Source organism: Squalius cephalus (assembly GCF_949319135.1).
Source record: "Squalius cephalus genome assembly, chromosome: 2".
Classification (NCBI taxonomy): domain Eukaryota; kingdom Metazoa; phylum Chordata; class Actinopteri; order Cypriniformes; family Leuciscidae; genus Squalius; species Squalius cephalus.
The window spans coordinates 584,046-605,705 of record NC_137123.1 but is presented as its reverse complement, the minus strand read 5'-3'; the positions used below and the strand labels follow the sequence as shown (position 1 = coordinate 605,705).

At 44.2% G+C, this 21,660-nt stretch overlaps 1 protein-coding gene across 1 annotated transcript in view; it reads right to left on the bottom strand.

The window, feature by feature from the left end:
* LOC307154769 (integrin alpha-M-like) overlaps nucleotides 1–21,660 on the bottom strand; it is a gene marked incomplete at its 3' end in the record, with an annotated part of 79,544 nt that overhangs the window by 46,891 nt on the left and 10,993 nt on the right. Inside the window, exons 4-19 of the mRNA XM_079864856.1 lie at nucleotides 16,731–16,798; nucleotides 16,432–16,546; nucleotides 16,016–16,146; nucleotides 15,764–15,906; nucleotides 14,167–14,317; nucleotides 13,325–13,460; nucleotides 13,144–13,217; nucleotides 12,586–12,715; nucleotides 12,367–12,509; nucleotides 11,093–11,239; nucleotides 10,489–10,680; nucleotides 10,126–10,256; nucleotides 9,792–9,940; nucleotides 9,546–9,712; nucleotides 9,349–9,471; nucleotides 9,078–9,193 (exon numbers count right to left, since the gene is read on the bottom strand). Coding sequence (XP_079720982.1) covers nucleotides 9,078–9,193; nucleotides 9,349–9,471; nucleotides 9,546–9,712; nucleotides 9,792–9,940; nucleotides 10,126–10,256; nucleotides 10,489–10,680; nucleotides 11,093–11,239; nucleotides 12,367–12,509; nucleotides 12,586–12,715; nucleotides 13,144–13,217; nucleotides 13,325–13,460; nucleotides 14,167–14,317; nucleotides 15,764–15,906; nucleotides 16,016–16,146; nucleotides 16,432–16,546; nucleotides 16,731–16,798 — 2,116 coding nt within the window. The remainder of the gene's footprint in view (nucleotides 1–9,077; nucleotides 9,194–9,348; nucleotides 9,472–9,545; nucleotides 9,713–9,791; nucleotides 9,941–10,125; nucleotides 10,257–10,488; nucleotides 10,681–11,092; nucleotides 11,240–12,366; nucleotides 12,510–12,585; nucleotides 12,716–13,143; nucleotides 13,218–13,324; nucleotides 13,461–14,166; nucleotides 14,318–15,763; nucleotides 15,907–16,015; nucleotides 16,147–16,431; nucleotides 16,547–16,730; nucleotides 16,799–21,660) is intronic.

The following is a 21,660-nucleotide window of genomic DNA, read 5'->3' as shown; positions in this document are numbered from 1 at the left end:
CACCGTCTGTCATCGTCCTGTCTGCACTACAGTTCCCAGAATCCTCCTTGTTTCCACACCTGAACTCACTCCCTTCATTACCCACCGGTTCATCATCATTATCTGCATCACCTGTCTTGTGTTCATCTGTGTGTGTATTTAAGTTCCTGGTTTTCACTCTTCACTTGTCGGTCAATGTTTATGTTAGGTTTGTTTAATGTTAGGTTATCCTTGTTCTGAGCGCACGCTCCCTTTTGTTTGTATTTGTTTAAATTTGAGAATTAAAACCTTGGAATTCATCATCTTCGTGTTCGTCTCCTACTTCATCCACCCAAGAAGCCTGACAGATTGACCGACCCAAAAACAAAATGGATGAACACCTCAATTTCATCCTTGTGGCCCAGGAGAACCATGACATCCTGGATTTCTCCCGGAAGTTTTTTCAGCTCGCCCTCACAAGCTCGTTGGAGGACGAAACCCTCAGCACACTATTCCTGATCGGGGCTACTTTCCATCGTCCCCTCAACCTCCCAGACACCACTGGACTATCCTGGAAAGAGACTGTGATCCGGTGTCTGGAGAGTGTTGCGCCCCGGTCAGGAATGTCACCCAACCCAGCACTTCACGCCAGTCCAGCCGAGCCTGCACTTCACGCCAGTCCAGCCGAGCCCGCACTTCACGCCAGATCTGCCGAAGCCAAGGCAGTATGCGTCATGCCCGCCGCCCCTGAGACAGTGAGCGTCATGCCCGCCGAGCTAAGGACTGACAGCGTCATGCCCGCAGAGATTTTGTTTTCTTTTATTCCGCCGAGCTTGAAGCTCCCTTCGCCGCTGGTTCCGTCCAGCTCAAAGCTCTCTTCGCCGCTGGTTCCGCCCAGCTCAGAGCCCTCTTCGCCGCTGGTCCCGTCCAGCCCAGAGCCCTCTTCGCCGCTGGTCCCGTCCAGCCCAGAGCCCTCTTCACCGCTGGTCCCGTCCAGCACAGAGCCTTCTTCACCGCTGGTCCCGCCCAGCTCAAAGCCCTCTTCGCCGCTGGTCCTGCCCAGCTCAGAGCCTTCTTCGCCGCTGGTTCCGCCCAGCTCAGAGCCCTCTTCGCAGCTGGTCCTGCCCCGCTCAGAGCCCTCTTCGCCGCTGGTTCCGCCCAGCTCAGAGCCCTCTTCGCCACTGGTTCCGCCCAGCTCAGAGCCCTCTTCGCCGCTGGTCCCGCCCAGCTCAAAGCCCTCTTCGCCGCTGGTCCTGCCCAGCTCAGAGCCCTCTTCGCCGCTGGTTCCGCCCAGCTCAGAGCCCTCTTTGCCGCTGGTTCCGCCCAGCTCAGAGCCCTCTTCGCCGCTGGTTCCGCCCAGCTCAGAGCCCTCTTCGCCGCTGGTCCCGTCCAGCCCAGAGCCCTCTTCGCCGCTGGTCCCGTCCAGCACAGAGCCTTCTTCACCGCTGGTCCCGCCCAGCTCAGAGCCCTCTTCGCCGCTGGTTCCGCCCAGCTCAGAGCCCTCTTCGCCGCTGGTTCCGCCCAGCTCAGAGCCCTCTTCGCCGCTGGTTCCGCCCAGCTCAGAGCCCTCTTCGCCGCTGGTTCCGCCCAGCTCAGAGCCCTCTTCGCCGCTGGTTCCGCCCAGCTCAGAGCCCTCTTCGCCGCTGGTCCTGCCCAGCTCAGAGCCTTCTTCGCCGCTGGTCCTGCCCAGCTCAGAGCCCTCTTCGTCGCTGGATCTGCCCAGCACAAAGCCCTCATCGCTGGATCTGCCCAGCACAAAGCCCTCATCGCTGGCTCTGCCCAGCACAAAGCCCTCATCGTTGGATCTGCCCAGCACTAAGCCCTCACCGCTGGATCTGCCCAGCACAAAGCCCTCACCGCTGGATCTGCCCAGCACAAAGCCCTCACCGCTGGATCTGCCCAGCACTAAGCCCTCACCGTTGGATCTGCCCAGCACAAAGCCCTCACCGCTGGATCTGCCCAGCACCGAGCCCTCGTCGCTGGATCTGCCCAGCACCGAGCCCTCGTCGCTGGATCTGCCCAGCACCGAGCCCTCGTCGCTGGATCTGCCCAGCACCGAGCCCTCGTCGCTGCCCAGCACCGAGCCCTCTCTGGTACCCGGGACTTTTCCCAAGTATTTTTTGGGGGGGGGCCATAGGGCTCCGTCCTGGCCACTAGAGGGGCCATGGCCACCTGAGGGGTCCTCACCACCATGGCCACCTGAAGGGTCTTCACCGCCGTGGCCACCTGAAGGGTCTTCTCCGCCATGGCCCCCTGAAGGGTCTTCACCGCCGTGGCCACCCGAAGGGTCCTCTCCGCCATGGCCGCCCGAAGGGTCCTCACCGCCGTGGCCGCCCGAAGGGTCCTCACCGCCGTGGCCGCCCGAAGGGTCCTCACCGCCGTGGCCACGCCCACAGCCTGCTCCACCGTGACCACACCCACAGTCTGCTCCGCCCTGGAGGCTTCCTGCCTTGTCTCCCTTGCCTTGTCTTCCCCGTCAGCCTCCAGGGCGCCCACCCTCCCACCCCTTTGGTCTTTCTACGGCGCGAGGACGCGCCTCCCGGGAGGGGGGAGTAATGTCACATTCACCGTCTGTCATCGTCCTGTCTGCACTACAGTTCCCAGAATCCTCCTTGTTTCCACACCTGAACTCACTCCCTTCATTACCCGCCTGTTCGTCATCATCATTATCTGCATCACCTGTCTTGTGTTCATCTGTGTGTGTATTTAAGTTCCTGGTTTTCACTCTTCACTTGTCGGTCAATGTTTATGTTAGGTTTGTTTAATGTTAGGTTATCCTTGTTCTGAGCGCACGCTCCCTTTTGTTTGTATTTGTTTAAATTTGAGAATTAAAACCTTGGAATTCATCATCTTCGTGTTCGTCTCCTACTTCATCCACCCAAGAAGCCTGACAGACGCCACCTAATGGTGGATTTAGTTTTAGATCGAAAAAGTATAATGTAAATTTTTCATAATTTTAATTATGCCATTGTAACTGCAGTGTAAATGCATATGACACCTTTGAGCTGCATTAAACAGTCTGGGTAAATACAAATGCCACTTCTGAGCCACTTGTACAGCGCAAACATGGATTATGTTGATACCAATTTCATTTTAGAACAGCATTTTAATTTAAGTAATTGATTACATTTAAGAATCTTACATAAAATATGACACATACCTTTAATAAAGTTAAACAACTTTCCCCTTATAAATGTTAATAACTGCCCTTGGAAGTAAAATACAGGATATATGTGTCAGTTCTGCCACTGTCTTGTGACTGTATGTGTTCGTTCATCTCCTCATGCTGACAGAGATGTGAAACTAACAGCCTCTGCATGTTCATCTGTCCTTACATGAGGAAAGATACTACAGTCTGTCAGTGTGTGTGTGTGTGTGTGTGTGTGTGTGTGTTTTACCGTGGTGCCGCTGCGGTACACTGGTAGATTGATACTGCAGGTGGTTCTGTTCATAGCACTGCCGTCACGATCACCACAGCTGCTTCGAGTCCGGCTGGGCTGTTTGTTGAACACACACACACACACACACACACACACACACACACACACAATTTATATAATCCTTAAAGGCCAATTCACACAGCACCGACAGGCACAGACAATCACCACCAGATTACAGTACGACACTTTTCAGACATTCCTCGACCCAAAAACATCTGGCAACATATAACACACTGATTCAACAGAACTAAACAGTGTAGCTGTTGGTCGATGTTTGTCGATGCAGTCTGCATTAGACTTAAAACAACACAACATCAATTATTCAGACTTATATTTAGATATTTAGAAACTTATTTTATATCTTTGATTCTTTGACCTATATCTTTATTGTAAATTTAAACTGAATATTTCAGATTGTAGAATTGGCTCCGTTTCAGTTTCAAAAATTGGAATTTAAATTTGATCTGTCATGAAACTCTAGATGGCGCAGACTAACAGGTCTTTAACTTATTTAGTAGCGATCGCATCATCATCTGTATAGCACAGCTGATTGGTTGCTGTTGCCATGGTGGCCAATGAGATGCGGCTCAACATTCAAACAAACAACGGTAGTGTTGCTGTTAGCAATGTACATCTATTGTTAATGAGAACACGTAGTGCGTGTTCCTAGAGTTTAGACATAGATGATTCTGCGTCGATGCAGTGACAAACCATAATCGATTATAGTACTGACGTTTCTCTGACGTCATTCATAGCATACGAACTTGTTAGCGTAGGAAGGTGAAACACAAAAGAGAGTAAAATTTGTATGTGTGTGTGTATGGGTGTGTGTGTGTGTGTGTGTGTGTGTGTGTGTGTGTGTGTGTGTTTTCCTCTCTCATTCTGTCTATGTTCATGTGTACAGATATATCTGCCTATGCAGCAGCTGGTTTTCTCACTCAGCATCATGTGTAAATATGGTTGTATTTACACATGACAAGCGAACAGCATACAAGAGGCACGGCAAGAGCGCGCAAGTGTGTTTTTCTAGAATACTCTGTTCTCCTGTTATTTCCGTGCTGCATTTTAGTCAAGGTAAGCCCATCTTCGATTCTCTGCTTATTTTGTATTTTTAACTTCACACAATTCTGTATTTTAGTTAGACGCGTTGCCACATTAAACAAACAGCCGCGAGTGAAACTTATTATTATTATTGTTGCAGTCTAATTTGCACGTAAGCCTTTGCTCCTAGCACTTTCGATTTGGCACATTTTCACGTCATTCACTTAATTGCCCGACCGAAACAGCAGTACTCACTCAAGCGGTGAAAGCATTATCTTTATATCTGTGTAATTTGCGCGCTGTCGCGTAAGCGTCAGCGGAAGCGTTCAGCTCTCGTGTTCAGCCTCCTCGTGTGAAGACCGACTCGGGTAAAGACCATCGACTCTACCTGCGCGACTCCACCGAGCAAGGACACCAGAAAGGCACTTAGGCATCTCCTTTCCCCTTTTCCTTCCCTCTTTTTATCTTATTGTTCACCTTAATCAACATGTGCTTTCAATACATTCCTGTTATCTCTCGGCAACGCCCTTTCATCACGCGCAATAGGCAGCGTAATACTGCCAATCTGCGTCCCATTCTCTCATCCGCACACACTCCTCTCTCTCTTTCCGTGGGTCCATGGAATTGTCAGTCAGCAGTCAATAAAGCTGACTTCATTCCAGCCTTTGCATCTCATTCTACTCTTAGTATCCTGGGCTTGACTGAGACCTGGATTCGTCCAGAAGACTCAGCAACCCCTGCTGCTCTCTCTAACACTTTCTCTTTCTCCCACTCCCCTCGCCAGTCTGGCAGGGGTGGGGGCACAGGGCTTCTCGTTTCTAACAATTGCAAATACTCCACGCTCTCTTCTCTATGCAACAACAACTCATTTGAATATCATGCTATTACACTTACAACTCCCATTAAGATCCATATTGTAGTCATTTATCACCCCCCAGGTCAGCTGGGTACATTCGTAGAGGAGCTGGATGTGCTGCTGTCCACTTTCCCTGAGGACGACACCCCACTTCTAGTCTTCGGTGACTTCAACATTCATCTTGAAAAGCCGTATGCAGCAGACTTCATCTCTCTCCTAGCCTCCTTCGATCTCAAACGACTCATCACCTCAGGTACTCACAAATCAGGCAACCAACTGGACCTGGTTTACACACGCAACTGCACCACAGAGAACATTTTGGTGAGACCCCTCCATGTTTCAGATCATTTCCTCATTACTTTCAGTCTACAACTCTCTACCCCTGCACCACCACCCCCACCACCAGTCACTTTCAGACGAAACCTGCGCTCACTTTCCCCCTCCCATCTCTCCTCTGCCGTGTCATCTTCTCTTCTCCCACCCTCACAATTCTCATCTCTGGATGTGAACACCGCAACGGACACCTTATGCTCCACTCTAACCTCTTCTCTAGACATTATCTGCCCTCTCTCCTCCAGGCCAGCACGCGCTACTCCCTCCAACCCCTGGTTGTCTGAGGTTCTTCGTGAACACCGGACCGAACTCAGGGCAGCGGAGAGGAAATGGAACAAATCAAAAGACGCATCTGACCTGAGTATGTATCAATCTCTCCTCTCTTCCTTTTCTGTGGATGTTCATGCTGCAAAATCTTCATACTTCCACAACAAGATCAACAGCTCCTCCAACACACGATCACTCTTCAAGACATTCAACTCTCTCCTCTGTCCACCTCCACCACCACCCGCCTCCTCCTTAACTGCTGACGATTTTGCGAACTTCTTCACCAACAAAACAACAGCTATCAGCAGTCAGTTCTCAGCACCACACACACAGGAACCCAGACCGACCCCTTCCACAGCCAATATCCCTCTGTCCTCCTTTTCTTCGCTAACCGAGGAAGAAGTATCTACACTTCTCCTCTCCAGTCACCCTACCACCTGCCCTCTAGACCCCATCCCCTCACACCTTCTACAAGCCGTCTCTCCCACACTTCTACCAGCACTCACACACATCATCAACTCATCCCTCCATACTGGCACTTTCCCCACAGCATTCAAGCAGGCGAGGGTTACTCCACTGCTTAAAAAACCAACGCTAAACACATCATTTGTAGAGAATTACAGACCTATCTCTCTCCTACCATTCATTGCGAAGACACTTGAAAGAGCTGTTTTCAACCAAGTAACATCCTTCTTGTCTCTAAACAACCAGCTAGATGTCAACCAATCTGGCTTCAAGAAAGGGCATTCAACTGAGACTGCACTACTGTCAGTCACAGAAGCCCTACGGATCGCAAAAGCTGCTTCCCAATCTTCAGTCCTCATTCTCCTGGATCTGTCTGCTGCCTTCGACACTGTGAATCATCAGATCCTTCTGTCCAGCCTCTCAGCATTGGGCATCACAGGAACTCCTCTCCACTGGTTTGAGTCCTATCTCACAGGTAGGTCCTTCAAGGTCGCATGGAGAGGCGAGGTATCCAGAGCACATCAACTGACCACAGGGGTTCCCCAGGGTTCAGTTCTTGGTCCCCTCCTCTTCTCCATCTACACCACATCACTGGGACACATCATACAGGCACACGGCTTCTCCTACCACTGCTATGCTGATGACACACAGCTCTTCCTCTCGTTTCAACCAGATGATCCCACAGTAGCTGCACGGGTCTCAAGCTGTCTGGCGGACATCTCCACATGGATGAAGGAACATCACCTACAGCTCAACCTGGCAAAGACTGAGCTTCTCGTCCTCCCTGCCAATCCGTCTCTACAGCAAGATTTCACCATCCAGCTAGATTCATCATCAATCACCCCATCAAAGTCGGTCAGAAACCTTGGAGTAACGTTTGATGACCAGCTGACCTTCACAGATCACATTTCAAAGACAGCTCGATCATCCAGGTTTGCACTGCACAACATCAGGAAGATCAGGTCTTTCCTAACTGAGCATGCAACACAACTTCTCGTCCAGGCCCTGGTCATTTCTAGGCTTGACTACTGTAATGCTCTTCTGGCTGGACTTCCAGCATGTGCAACCAAACCCCTACAGATGATCCAGAACGCTGCAGCTCGTCTTGTCTTCAACGAGCCCAAGAGGGCACACGTCATTCCACTGCTCATCTCTCTGCACTGGCTACCTCTCGCTGCTCGCATCAAGTTCAAGGCATTGACGCTTGCTTACAGATCTATCACAGGCTCAGCTCCCTCCTACTTTCACTCACTCCTACGAGTCTACATCCCTACCAGACGCCTACGATCGGCCAACGAGCGATGCCTCGTGGTTCCATCACAGAAAGCCACAAAATCACTTTCCAGAACATTCTCATTCACAGTTCCGTGCTGGTGGAACGCTCTCCCCACCCTCATCCGGAATGCAGAATCCCTGACAACATTCAAAAGACAGCTAAAAACCTATCTATTCCATGAGCACTTAACCTCTTAAAAAAAAAAAAAAAAATCCTTTCCCTTTGAAACATCACTTATCAGGCTTATGCTACTCTGAATAATGCCTGAACTTCGTATTTTGAGCACTCCTTGCGTTGTTGTTGTTTTTGCCTCTTCATGATGACTCAATTTAGTCCTAATTTGTAAGTCGCTTTGGATAAAAGCGTCTGCTAAATGACTAAATGTAATGTAAATGTATTACGAAACACAATTTTGGCTGTTTATAGCATTATCTCTTTTAATGTGATAAAAAACACTAAATAATAAATTTGACTATGTATTGGAATGTAATTTGCGGTGGTGTAAGGTGCTGGAAAAAGCTTTAAAATGGACCTGGAAAGTGCTTGAATTTGACCTTGGAAAAGGTGTACGAACCCTGTCTAGGTATGGTGAAGGCTATGTGATGATGTGGGGCTATTTTAATTCCAAAGGCCAAGGGAACTTTATCAGGATGCATAGTATCCTGGATCCATGAAGTAACTGGCCTTTAAAAATAAAAATCTGCCTGCCTCAACATAGGGGTGTCCTGACTTATGCAGCCTGTATGTTAAGGAAGAACATTTATTTATTTATGATATCCATATTCATTCACAAAGAATATTGGTGTCCTTAAAGGTTGGAGTTTTCCTCATTTTTTTAATTAAGGCATTAAGATCAATTTACAAAAAGATGATTTTTTTATTCCTCTTTTTAGTCAACTTTAGCATGGGTGTGTTCACTTATGCTAAGCACTGTATATGCACATCATACTTAATGTATTAAAAAGTGACAAGACAAGTTATTTGAGTAGTAGAATGATCAGTTGTGTTGTCTGTTGAGAGTTTATCAGTTAATTATATATATCGCGTGTATATATATATACAGTATATGTCAGCTGATATTTAGATTTTAGTGCCAAAAGCATTTTCAGAAGGTTTTTTCAGTTTTTGACAGTGCTTAGTTTGATGTGTGGACAGCGGTACCTTAACGGTGTCAAATTTTGAGAGCGAGAGGCCTTCTGGGTAGTGCAGCACTATGCTGGTGTTGAAGGAGTCGTCGCCTGGGTTGGCCAGCGATACGAGGACAGTGAGATGAGCTTGATTCACCACCACTAATGTGTCGTTCCTGAAGAACAAACCAAACGCAGAACCTTCATCACATTCTCATGTTTATTTCAAATCAAGAAGAATGGAAATATTCAGAAGCATTTACAGACATTTAACATTAGTATCATGTCTGATTTATTTATCGGTTGTTACTCACGTAAAACTGAAGTTCAGCTGCAGATTGGCCACATGGTTGTTGTTTGAATCACAGTTCCTTTGATTCAGATCGGCCACACAGCTGTTGTTTAAATCACAGTTCCTTTGAAACGGCACCTAGTCACATACAAAACAGAAACTTTCATAGAGCTTTTGAATGTTGCAAAAACTTAATACAGTAAAGCTGAAGGACCTGATATTTCTAGACAGAGAAAGACATGAATTTAACAAGCCTAGAGTGTATAAATTGTGATATCAGAAGTTCAGCTCACCTCGACATACTCCTCTGTCCTGCTGTGGATGTCAAGGATAGCCATGGAGTTTCCAGAAAGCATCTCGGTTTGTGAGAAATTCATTCGTATCTTTAGCGGAGACACGGTGTCTCTAATGCAGCTCTAAAACAAACACAACATTTGCTGTTAAACTGAAGCTGCTGGGATTGGCTGAAGCTGTGATAGATGAAGCGTACCGGCATGAAGATTGGGAATCCAAAACAGGAGATCCCAGAATCCAGCAGGACGAACTTCTGCAGAGTCCTGGATGACGGATCACTCTGATCGAAGAATCCTCGATTGATTCTTCTCATCACATCCACATTCAGGTTCAGAGAAACATTCAGGTTCTTCTTGAGAGATCCTGAGAGAGATGAGAGGGTAAGACATACAGAGGCCATGCTCTTCATGTGACAGAGACTCTGAGATGTATTTGACGTTACCACTGCTACTGGTCCGCTCGTTCACTGTGAAACACGAAGTGAGATTAAACGCATTAAACGTTTTGTCACACGGGCATTCAAAGTCGTTCGGACTGATTTCATTGGGACTGAAACTGAGCTGCGCAGATACAGACATCACAGGCCGAGCCCTGAGAAGAGAGAGAAAAGAGTAAATAGCTTATGATACAGAGAGACTAACTGGACCTACAACAACTTGACCAACTCAAACTGATAGTTTCTTCAAATCATTGCATTAATTCTCCAAACTAAACTCGTGTTTAGACTGTCAGAGAATCTTTCCATTATTTTGTGAATGTGTTGTGAAATGTCCTACTTGAGCAGCACGATCCCTCCTTTAGCTCCGATCACGACATCTGTCAGATTATCATCGCTCATGTCCATCTGACCGGACAGAGACACTCCAAACTGCTGCAGACCGGGCAGAACCGAGCGCGCTGGGATCCGCTAAACACACACACACACACACACACACACACACACACACACACACACACACACACACACACACACACACACACACACAGATCTACTGTGCTAAAGAGGTTCATCATTGTACACACGTTTATCCTGCCATGTCTGCCTGTTTATCTGAGAACATTGGGCTCATCTGGGATTCTGGGTTAAACTGGGCACAAACACAGTGTTTGGGATTGAGGGAACTAAAGCAGACTCTCACCTGAGGAGCGTGTCCGGTGTTTATTCCTTGTGTCCTGTCGCCCAGGTAGATGTAGACGACTCCCTCCCCTTCGTTCTCAAGCGGCGCCCCGACTGCCACATCTGACAGGCCGTCCCCATTCAGGTCCTTTAGTGAAGCCAGAGATGCAGCAAATCTGCCGGTGTTTGACTCGGTCAGTGTCTTCTGAAAACTCTACAGAGAGAGAAAGAGGACATAATCTTTATTCGTCTGCAGAGGACCAGAGCCAGTGCAATGTATTTCCATGACTTTAATGCAATAGTCCGTCACCGGGAACCTATTACAATGGCAATCCCCTCGGAGCAGGGTTGGGCAACTTCGTTCCTGGAGTAAAATATCCACAACTCCAACCCTGATCAAACACACCTGAACCAGATCATCAATGTCTTCAGGATAACTAGACAGCTCCAGGCAGGAGAGTGTTTTATCAGGGTTGGATCTAAACTCAGTTTCCCTCCAGGACTGAAGTTGTTCATCGCTGCACTGGAGTAACTCAATGGTGATGACTAGCAACCTTCCAGTCACAGGCCCTGAACATTAACCACACTGTACTTACTAATGGAGAATGTTGTGAATCTGTCCATACCTGCTCTGATAAAGCATAGACGTACAGCCTCCCTTCTGCCCTCGGCCGAGACTGGTGAAATAACGGAGCTCCGACCAGAAGGAAATCTGACTCTCCATCCGAGTCCACATCCAACAGACTCAGAGACGCGCCAAAATACGAGCCAATCTGATGCCAGAAATGAATCAAAATGAATGTAATTGCATTCTAGCATATGATCTTAATAACCTAAAGTTCACAAATTGCAGTTGCTAGGGGGGGTTACTAGTCAAGTCAAGTCAAGTCATCTTCATTTATATAGCGCTTTTAACAATGTAGATTGTTTCAAAGCAGCTTTACAGAGATAAACGTATAATTTAAGGTAACAGAGATTGTTTTGGCTTTAAAGCGGTTCTTTAATAAAGTTATATTCCAGCTAAAGTTAGTTTTGATTGATTCGCTTCCGTCGCAACAATCATTTGTTATTAAATTAGGGGCCGCTAAGACGACACCATTCTCTCTACACAGACTTTAAACGCGAACCTGTGAGAAACGCTGATGGCGCTCACATGCGCATTAAGAATTGGTTCTATCATTGGCGTCGGAAGCAAAAAAAAAGTGGGTGGGTCCTCCCCCAGAAAAATGTTACTTACACCATTTCATGTATTCTGGTGCCTTTTAATTAAACAAGTAAACTAAACTCGCATCCACGTCGTGCATTAAATGCACAGCTATCCGTGGATTAACCTGCTAATACCATGGTAATTTGCCAGCATTGACAACTTTAAGCTGTTATTGATGTTTGCAACGCAATATTTGACTGGAAGAGTACAGCGGGCATTTTTTTCGTCAGTTGCGGCTCGTTGAGAAATATAATGTACCTATTTCAGCGGAAATGGTGTTTAATTCATTAGTGCATTCCTCAAGTGGAATGGATTTGACTGACGACGCTCTGAAAAGTGAACAGACATATGCGCTGAATGTAAAAGTAAGCAGGTCCAATATCATTGGTCTTAAAAAGTGGGTGGGTCTTGTCGCCCATGGGTTCTATAGTTATGTGCGTTTGAATATATGTGCGCAGGTTTGGAATTCCCTACAAACCAAGCCTAAACAAAGTACTGGTCTTTTACTAGGTTACTAGGGTGTTGCTAGGCAGGCACTGAGTGGTTGGTAGGTGGCCGGTGAGTTTTTCGAGAGGGTTTCAGTGGTTTTGCAAGAGTGTTTCTAAGTGGTTGCTTCTTCCGTAGGATTTGGGAAGCCCTGCTCTTGCTGATGGAGAGTGTTAATATCGTGTCAGAGGGTTCTTCTTCACTAACTTGTTCTCCGGTGATGTTCCTCGTCACTGTCCATGTGCTTTCATTCTTGGTGAAGAGGGTCACCAGACCCCTGTGTTCGGCCCGCGGCGCCCCAGAGAACAGAAGAGAGACGCCGCCTCTCATTCCCAGAACAGAAGAGTAACCTGAACATCATCAGCATCATTAAAACATGCACAGACACTTCACATCAGACAAGGAAGACCAACAGCTTCAACACACCCATGTACGAGTCTTTACTGACAGATGGATCCTTAATCTCGGCCTCGTTTAATCCAGATCCTGATCCCGTCACTTCATACAGAGATCCACGCCAGTCATTAGATCCAACCGAACCCACAATCACAGAGTCCTGAAACAAACACAGCAGTCTCCGCTTCAGTCTCAGCATATTGACTCATTACATACAATTATCACCAGAGATTCTTAAAAACAGCTCTTGCGATCTGACGAGTTGCTTTACGCAAGTTCTTAGAGTCCGTGTGTGTTTTTATTGTGACATTAAGCAGCAAATAAACCCAATTGGTTTCCCTTTTCAAACTGGTTTTACTTCAGTACCCAAATTTAACATCAATTGGCGACCCAAAAATGATTATCATATCACATCATAAAAGTAAACAGAAATTAACTTAAATATTTCCTATTTTCGAATGTTTTATTTATTTTAATTTGATATTTTTATGAATGCAGTTCCCTCACAAACTCCCAAGGGATCAAGAGTCTAGTTTGGGAAACCCTGCCTTAATATAAATCATACCATATAAATGTCATATTTCTGACCTTGTGGTAGAGGACACTGAATCCACTCTGCGATAACTCTTTCTGTCTGTCTTTGCTGTGTGTGTCCTTTGACCCTGAAACCACAGAAGAAGAACTCTTAAATCATCAGTGGATTCTTCATTAGCTGCTTTTATTTATAACATTATACAGTATGTCTATTTTCTTTACGCTTGCATTTTACCTTCAATGTTGTAGATCTTTTTTTGCAGGACGTCAAGAAGTCCTTGGAGTCCATTGTAGTTTTGAATGTAGAAGGTGTTGTTTATTTTTGGTTCTGAAGCCAGGTCATGGAGTTGGGCTAAGCTAACATATCCCACCTGACAAACAAAACTGTCATTAAGTCTGTCTGTGCAAAAACACTTTTAACTATGCGAGTTGAAACAGGACTTTAGGGCTTTTCACACTGCTTTTCTCAATTGCTAACAGAATTAATTTAACAATTCAATTTTCTCACAACTATAAACACACACAATCTCATAACTACACACCAACTTGTCCAAACCTCAAGCTTCCAGGTCAAAAATATTTTAATCACCAATCAGTCAATTAGCCTAACACAGTTATAACACAGTAAACCTAACAAATACTCAGACAGCTAGTCCAGCACAGTACACGTGAGGAGAGGAGTGACGTGCGTGTCCTCGGCTCGATAAACACACTCTGGCTGCAGCTTCTGGATCAGTTGCAGAGGTTTGACTGATGCTGGAAGGAGAGAGCATTACTATAGTCCAGTCTGGAGAGAACAAGAGCTTGGAGAAGGAGTTGTGTAGCTCTGATAGGAAGAGCCTGATCCTCCTAATGTTGTATAAGGCAAATCTGCAGGACCGGGCAGTTCTAGCAACATGTTTGTGTTTTATTAATGAGAACATGGTTAAGCCTGTGTAAAATGAGAGTATTTTTGTGTAGAGTTTTGTGACTGAGCCATTACATGGGAAAAGTCATTCAGCTTCGGTTGCAAGAGTGCAAGCCAGAATTCACTGCATTTAGACTTTCAAAGATTAAACAGGTCATAAGGAAACTCACCCCAATGACGATGCGGATGATATTTTGCTCAACGCATCTGTTGAGGGCATCTTCATCATCAAAATCAGTGGGTTCTCCATCTGTGATGATCACCAGGGCTTTCTGAGCGCTGAGATCGGCTCCAGACGACACGCTATTCAGGAGATTTTTTCTGGTGATGTGATAAATAATGACACAAACATCATCAGTCTCAACCAGGCACGGCGCTAAACATTTAGACTATTTTAGCACAAATTATTAGCTTATTGACGATTTTTTATAATTCTTGACAAAATTAGAATATATTAAAAGTTTTTTTTTTTTAAGAAAAGTTTTGGGTGACCCAATATATTCTCATTTTGTTACCGTGCCTGGTCTCAACATGCCTCTTTTGTTTCTACTAGGGCTACATCTATTGATTATTCTAGCAATCGATTATTCTACCGATTATTCCATCGATTAATTGAGTAATCGGATAAAAAAATTGTGGTAATAAAAATAGCCTTTAAAATGACTTAAAATACAAATATATAATAACAAGCAATAATAATTGGTTCAAATAAAGTATGAAAGTAATCATATGGGTTTTATTGAACAACACTGTTTAAATACACCATGTAAAATAAATGATATAAACTGATATAAACATAACTAACTGTACATTGCGTGTTATAACCCATGCCTGCAGAGGGCGCCAAAAGCCTGGTGTTAGTTGTTGTTATACAACGGCATGATCAAATCCATGTTTAATATTGGCCAGACAACATTTACTTCAAATGTCCACTTAATCTTTAATATTTGGTCACTTCTGTGCGATAGAATGTGTAATTTCTTTAAAAATAACATGTTCATCAAAACATGCAAACTCAGAGCGAGGGTTTAAACTTTTATTTTGAAATCGCGATGAACAAGAATTTGCATATTTAGAAACATATTAATGTATTCTCCTGTGCTGGCATAGATTTACAGATGAGTGACGTTACAAATCTTGTGAAACAGCGCACACTGCGTTCCCAGATGAACGTTATAAACAACACAAACTCACAGCATGCAGAGATGGAGACTGAGAAACAAGAGACGCTCCACGCTTATAAATGATAATAACAGTGCAACTAAGAAACAAACCGTGCCCGACTTTTTGCGTTCCCAAATGCCCGTTATTGGAACCCTAAACAAACAGCAGAGACTGAGTTTGCGTGGGGCAGCGTTTACTGTGAACAGAGCTGAGGTCATTTTAACATGTAATCTGCACACACATCTATAAAGCGTTGTGCTTCTCTGTGGAAAACAACAGTGCATATATTTATTTAACTGAATCACAGCAATGTAATTAAAGTATTCTCGTCTGTCACTTCCGGTATTTTGCCCGTTACTCAACATGGGTAAATTGCAATCGAGGATATTTTCCAAGTACTCGACTTTAATCGAGGAATGGTTGCAGCCCCAGTTTCTACACCAATGTGTTTTACATTTTTATTCAAAGAATGAGATAAACCAGAACAAAAGAGCAAATCTACAGAAAGAGCCATCTTTAATTTTCATTTATGTGCATTTCAAGATGTTACATTTGAAGTGTAAATTCAGTGAACATTCATAAGCATATGAAGGTTTCACTCACAAGACATAGTCGATTGCTCCGTGTGTGTTTGTGAGTTTGTTCATGTGTGGCTCTTTCATGAGTTTGTCTTTAGCGGAGCCGTCCTTATAGTCGTTGAAGTCAAACACAGTTCTGAATGTAGTTGCAAACTGGACAGCAGCAAACTGACCCACAGAAGGACAAACAACAAGCACACGTGCCGTTAACATCATTAGCAGACCAGAGACCATTACATGTCTATATTTCCACATTAATAGTGCTGGGTTGATTTACCTTTATGGATGAGTTTGAAAGTTTTTTCATAACATCTAAAATAAATTTTTTGTTCATTTCAAAATCGTTTAACTTCAAACTTTTAGATCCGTCAAAGAGAAACACCAGATTGACTTCTCTCTTCGTGCATTCTGCAGAAATACCACAAGATATGGAAATCTGTTACGCCAACTTCTTTTAGCAATCAAACCATAAATTATTGACAAGATGGCCAATAAATCCATATTTTTCCCAAGTATTTAACATAATGCCTTTAATCATGTCTTTAGTCTTTAATTGAGTTGTCAATAAACACCAACTGGAATGTTACTAAGACCCCAACACATGGTGTACAGTATTAAAGCCTGAAATAGTTAAACTGCATTCAGTGCTAAAAGTGTGGTTATCCGCTGGTTTCTGTGTCAGACTCGTCAGACCTTGGTAAGCGACGGTAAAGTTTGAGACGGCCTGTAAACGGCTGTTGAACTGGACGCAGACGCCGTTCAGATACGAGTTTCCGTCACACTCATGAGGAAGATACGGACTGCAGCTCTGAGAAAGAGACACAATATCTGAGACAACAGGAGGATCAAATCACACACAAGATGAAGCAAAGACTCCAGTGCTAAAATGAGGAGGCAGAGAACATTCCTTCTTCAATGGACACAAGTACAGCAGAGACAGTGATGAGAAGTCAAACACTGAAGTGACTAATGAAGGAAGCAGTTGAACTTACAGTCAAGCGTCCGACAGCATCAGACGACACAGCAGAAGACATGCCGAAGAACCGAACGCTCTCTGAGCCTGTCAATCATCACCAGAGAGAGAGAGAGAGAGTGTTACGTGTCAGAACGTAAATGTCGTTTAATGATTGTTGTATCACATGTGAGTGTATGCATGTGTCTTGTTGTGTTCTTCTCTCTCTCCCCGCTCATTTGAGTGCAACAGGTGCAGCTGCTAAGTGGGTGCGGCTGAAGCCACTCAGCGTGTCAGCGTGTGTATAAAAGCAGAGTGAACCGTCTCTTCGTCGAGTTCACCCTCCTGCTTGCATGGTAGAGCGTGTGTGTACGACTGCTGCCCAAAACGAGTTGTAAATCTAGAGTGAGATTCGTGCTGTCTGTTCATCAGTGAGAGCTGCGCTGCGCCCCAGCTCATGTGAACTTACCTATAGAGGAGCTTTAACTGTTGTAGCGGTATAGGCCGGTAATTGTATTTAGCTTACTCCTCTTATCTTTGTAAAATAAATCCCTGAGAGAGACAAGAGGCCCTTTTTCTTTAACATTATTTTCTCCTGTTTACTGGTCAGTAAGGGAGTTAAGAACAATGTATTTTATTTATAGTTTTTATTCCAGGTAAGAGGGTTTAAAACTTAGTTAGAGACTCCCTTTTTTTTGTTTTTGTTTTTTTGGCCGACTGAAAAACCTCTCAGTGACATACTTTTTTTAAAGAACAGCAAAGACCCTTTTGTAAACAAATAAACCACTTTTCTTGATATCTTGGCTGTGTGCCGTTGTGTTTATGGGAGCAGGAGATTGAACTCCGGGCGTCATCCATTTTAACGGGTGTCGCTCTCGATGTTCGTGCATGTGGCGCGTAACAGAGAGAGAGAGAGAGAGAGAGAGAGAGAGAGAGAGAGAGAGAGACAGAGAGAGAGAGAGAGAGAGAGAGAGAGAGAGAGAGAGAGAGAGAGAGAGAGAGAGAGATGAGGGGATCAATCCACACTCTTGATTTATCCTGTTTTTTTAAATAGATATAACTTCACATCCTTCTGACCCTTCAATTTTGTTCCTCCTACTTAAATATATTCCCATTTTGCTTTTATTCTGTTTTTTGCTGCATATCGATAGCCAAGAATAAAACTCTGAACAGAAAAAACTTAATTTAAACTGCTAAACAACAATTTAAGAAAGTAAAAAAAATAACCCAATCTTGTACACTCCATAAAACAATGAAAAATTGTCTCCCTTTTTTCACAAAAAGGACACACATAACATACATTTGGGTTAATTACACTCACAAAAGAGTTAACAGCAACTGCACTGTGTAAGATTCTCCACTGGAGATCCCCCACTCTCTTTTCTAAAGGGGGTTTATACAAAATTCTCCACACAGGTTTTACATTCGGATCCAAACCTAGTTTGTCTCTCCAAACTGTATCTACTCTTCCATTTAATGTTTTCTTATTTAAAACCTTGACACAAATTCTATACAATTTTTCCTGTCAGCCTCATGAATGCTTAAGTCTTCTATGTTCTCCAACATCTCCCCGTTAGCTCCTTTAAGATCAGGAGTAATGTATAACTCTGGAAAAGGATCTTCTTATTCGGAAACACCTTTCCTTCACCGTAACTCGAAAGGAGAGACTTTTCTTCTACTGTCAGTTTCTGTTTTAAAACATCCAGCAGTTTCCCTGCTAACCTTTCAGATTTTAAACTTAAACAAGAGACTACCCCTTGTGAGTTATTTAACTCAGGACCCCCAGCAACTATTAGATGATAAAGCTGAACTTTTCTTGATGTACACATGACATCTAAACCCCATGCAATTTCCCTTGATACATCAAATCTAGCTCCACACACAGTCGGTTCTTCTAGTAACCAATGCAAAGACTCAGAAACCCCTCTTCTCCTTTATAAAGGCTCCATACTCTAAAGATCCCTTTAAAAAAAGGGGTCAGTCCATTCAGTTGAATCTTGCTAGAGTCCATTAAAAACAAAGTAGAGTCCAATCCCAAACCAATCCCATGACAATAATTTCGTCGGCATACGCCGATAACTTGATTTTACACTCAGATTGCGTTATACTCCAACCATCAGTACTTGCTCTAATTCTTAATAACAGTGGTTCAATAGCTAAAGCATGCAACATACCCGATAGTGCACACCCTTGCCTTATATCTCTTGTGATCCTAAAACTCAACCCTCCATTGATTTTAAGTACACTCTCAATGTTTACATATAACACCCAATCATTTTGATAAAACCTGGACTGAAACCAAACTCTCCTTGAGTCTGCCAGAGGTAGTTATGCTCAACCCAGTCAAAAGCTTTTTCTTGGTCTAAGGAAATAAGACCAAAGTTTAACCCCAATGATCCAGAGATGTCCAAAATGTGTCTATTCAAATGAATATTGTCAAAAATAGACCGATTGGGTACACAGTATGTCTGGTCTACATGGATGACCCCACCAATCACATCTCTTAATCTAATCGCTAAGGGTTTGGATAAGATCTTCATATCCGAGCATAAGAGTGACACAGGTCGCCAGTTCTTGATGTTTCTGAGGTCCCCTTTCTTCGGCAGAAGGGTGATCACTGCTCTCCGGCAGCTTGTAGGCAGCGACCCTCTGGTCAAGCTGTCATTAAGCACTTCTTGAAGATCCTCCCCGAGTACTGCCCAGAGGGATCTATAAAACTCTACAGGAATACCGTCGATCCCCGGAGCTTTCCCGCACTCCATACTCTTTAGGGCATCATACAATTCACCTTTCATGAAAGGTTTCTCCAGTTCAACATTAGCTCCATCTGGAACTTTAGGTAGACCCACATAAAACTCACTGGCTATATATTTCACCTCTATGTGTTCACTCTTATACAGCTCTGAATAAAAATCAACCGCTCTTTTCCTTATTTCCTTACGATTTATAATTTCCATGCCAGATTCAGATGTCAAAGAATGTATATTTCCATTTTGTCCATTTTTCTTTTCAAGTCCAAAAAAGAACTTGGCTGGGCCATCCATCTGCGCTACACTTTGAAAGTGTGAGCGTACCAGAGCACCCTGAGCTTTAACACCCAACAAATCATCCAAAATTTCTTTTTATTTTTGAGAACTTTAGTACATTCTCTGTCTCTTGCAAATTGCTGTATTTCTATTTTTGCATTATCCCACCATTGCTGTAGAGAATCAAACGATTACTTCCTATCCTTAACATTTTTTCCAAAAATAACCAAACTGATTTTCATTTTCCTCCTTATCTTTCTGTCCCTCTCTTTCAATATCACTTAATGTAGCTTTGTGTTCTACATTCTCTGGACACGCACGGGCAAGATGCCCTCCTTGTCCACACTCGAAACATTTCATTGTTTCCGATGTGGCGTAAATCACATAATCAAACTCATCAAGCCTAAACTTTATTGCAAGATTTAACTCCGCGCTCTCACTGTTTAAAATCATGTACCCTTGTCTTCGGAAAGAATTTACAGTTTAAGGCAATTTTTTTTAAACTGTGAAACAATTTGTCCATGTCTGGCCAATTCTCTCTGAATCACTTCATCTATTATGAAAGGTGGAACATTTGACAACAAGATCTTTTTCGCCGGTTGCATCAAAGGCATTACCGGTGAGTAAGAATCATTAATCACAATTCCATTTGCAACGATCTCATTTACTTTGTTCACATCATCTAAGAACAAAACAACTGCACTGTTCATTCTTGATGCTGACAAAATGCTTTTGTAACCAACAACTTTCGCTACAGCTATGCTGCACTCCTCAATTGAGCAGCGTGGATAACTTAACATTGACCTGGATTACCTTTCTCCTTCTACTTCATCATGCATTAAGAACTTAGGTGTTTTCTGGGATCAGAACCTCAAATTTGATAAACAAATAAATGTGGTGATTAGTTGTTGTTTTTTCCAGCTACGTCTTCTCTCTAAGATCAAATCCTCTCTTTCTGAGAAAACCTTAGAGATTGCTGTCCATGTGCTCATTACATCGCGGTTGGATTATTGCAACTCTCTCTACTATGGCATCTCCAAATACTCTATTGCACGTCTTCAATTAGTACAGAATGCTGCTGCAAAGTTCCTCAAAAGAAAACGTAAATTTGATCATGTTTCTCCTATCTTAAAATCGCTGCATTGGCTATCTGTGCATTTTAGAATTGAGTTTAAAATTCTTCTCCTTGTTTTTAAATCCTTAAATAATCTGGCACAGAGCTATTTGTCCGAGCTACTCTGAATAGAGGAGTATAGAGTCTTTGCTATTGCCGGCCCTAGGCTGTGGAACAGCCTTCCGGTTTACATCAGAGCAGCTCAATCTTTAACTGCTTTTAAATCTTCACTTAAATCCTTTTTTTTTTTCTTAAGCTTTTGTCATGAATGTGTGTTGTCATGAAATTTTAAATGTGCTATATAAATAAATTCAAACTTGAAACTTGCGGTAGTAACCAGAACCTCTGCATCCCGTTCTTTGTAGAACCAGACCTGGAACTCTCCAAGGTCTAGACGTGGGTGCCGTCGTGCCCCATCCCTGAGAATGTACTCAGAGGAAGGAGTCAGGAAGGCTGTTGAGAGGAGAGGTCGGTTGGGGCTATGAGGGGCAACTAGCAAGACCTGCTCCATCTCTTCCTGATTTTAGCACCGTAGTGCAAGAAGGCTCACTGGGGAACACATTTCTGCGGGGACCCCAGGGCCAGCTGTGGCCAGAGTTCTTTCTGTGTCGAGGGATATCCACTCAGACAGGAGAAGAAACAACTGGTGGAGGGACGAGTCTGGAGAGGCAACAGACGTGGCTGTGCGAACACGTGATACAACCATTGTGACCGTCCATTTGGGGGGACAGGGAACGATCGCATCTAGAAACGCACAGGTGGAATAGCATCTTGAAAAAGACGCAAACGCACCCATGTTGCTCTTTCAGGTAATGGGACCCATCACCAGT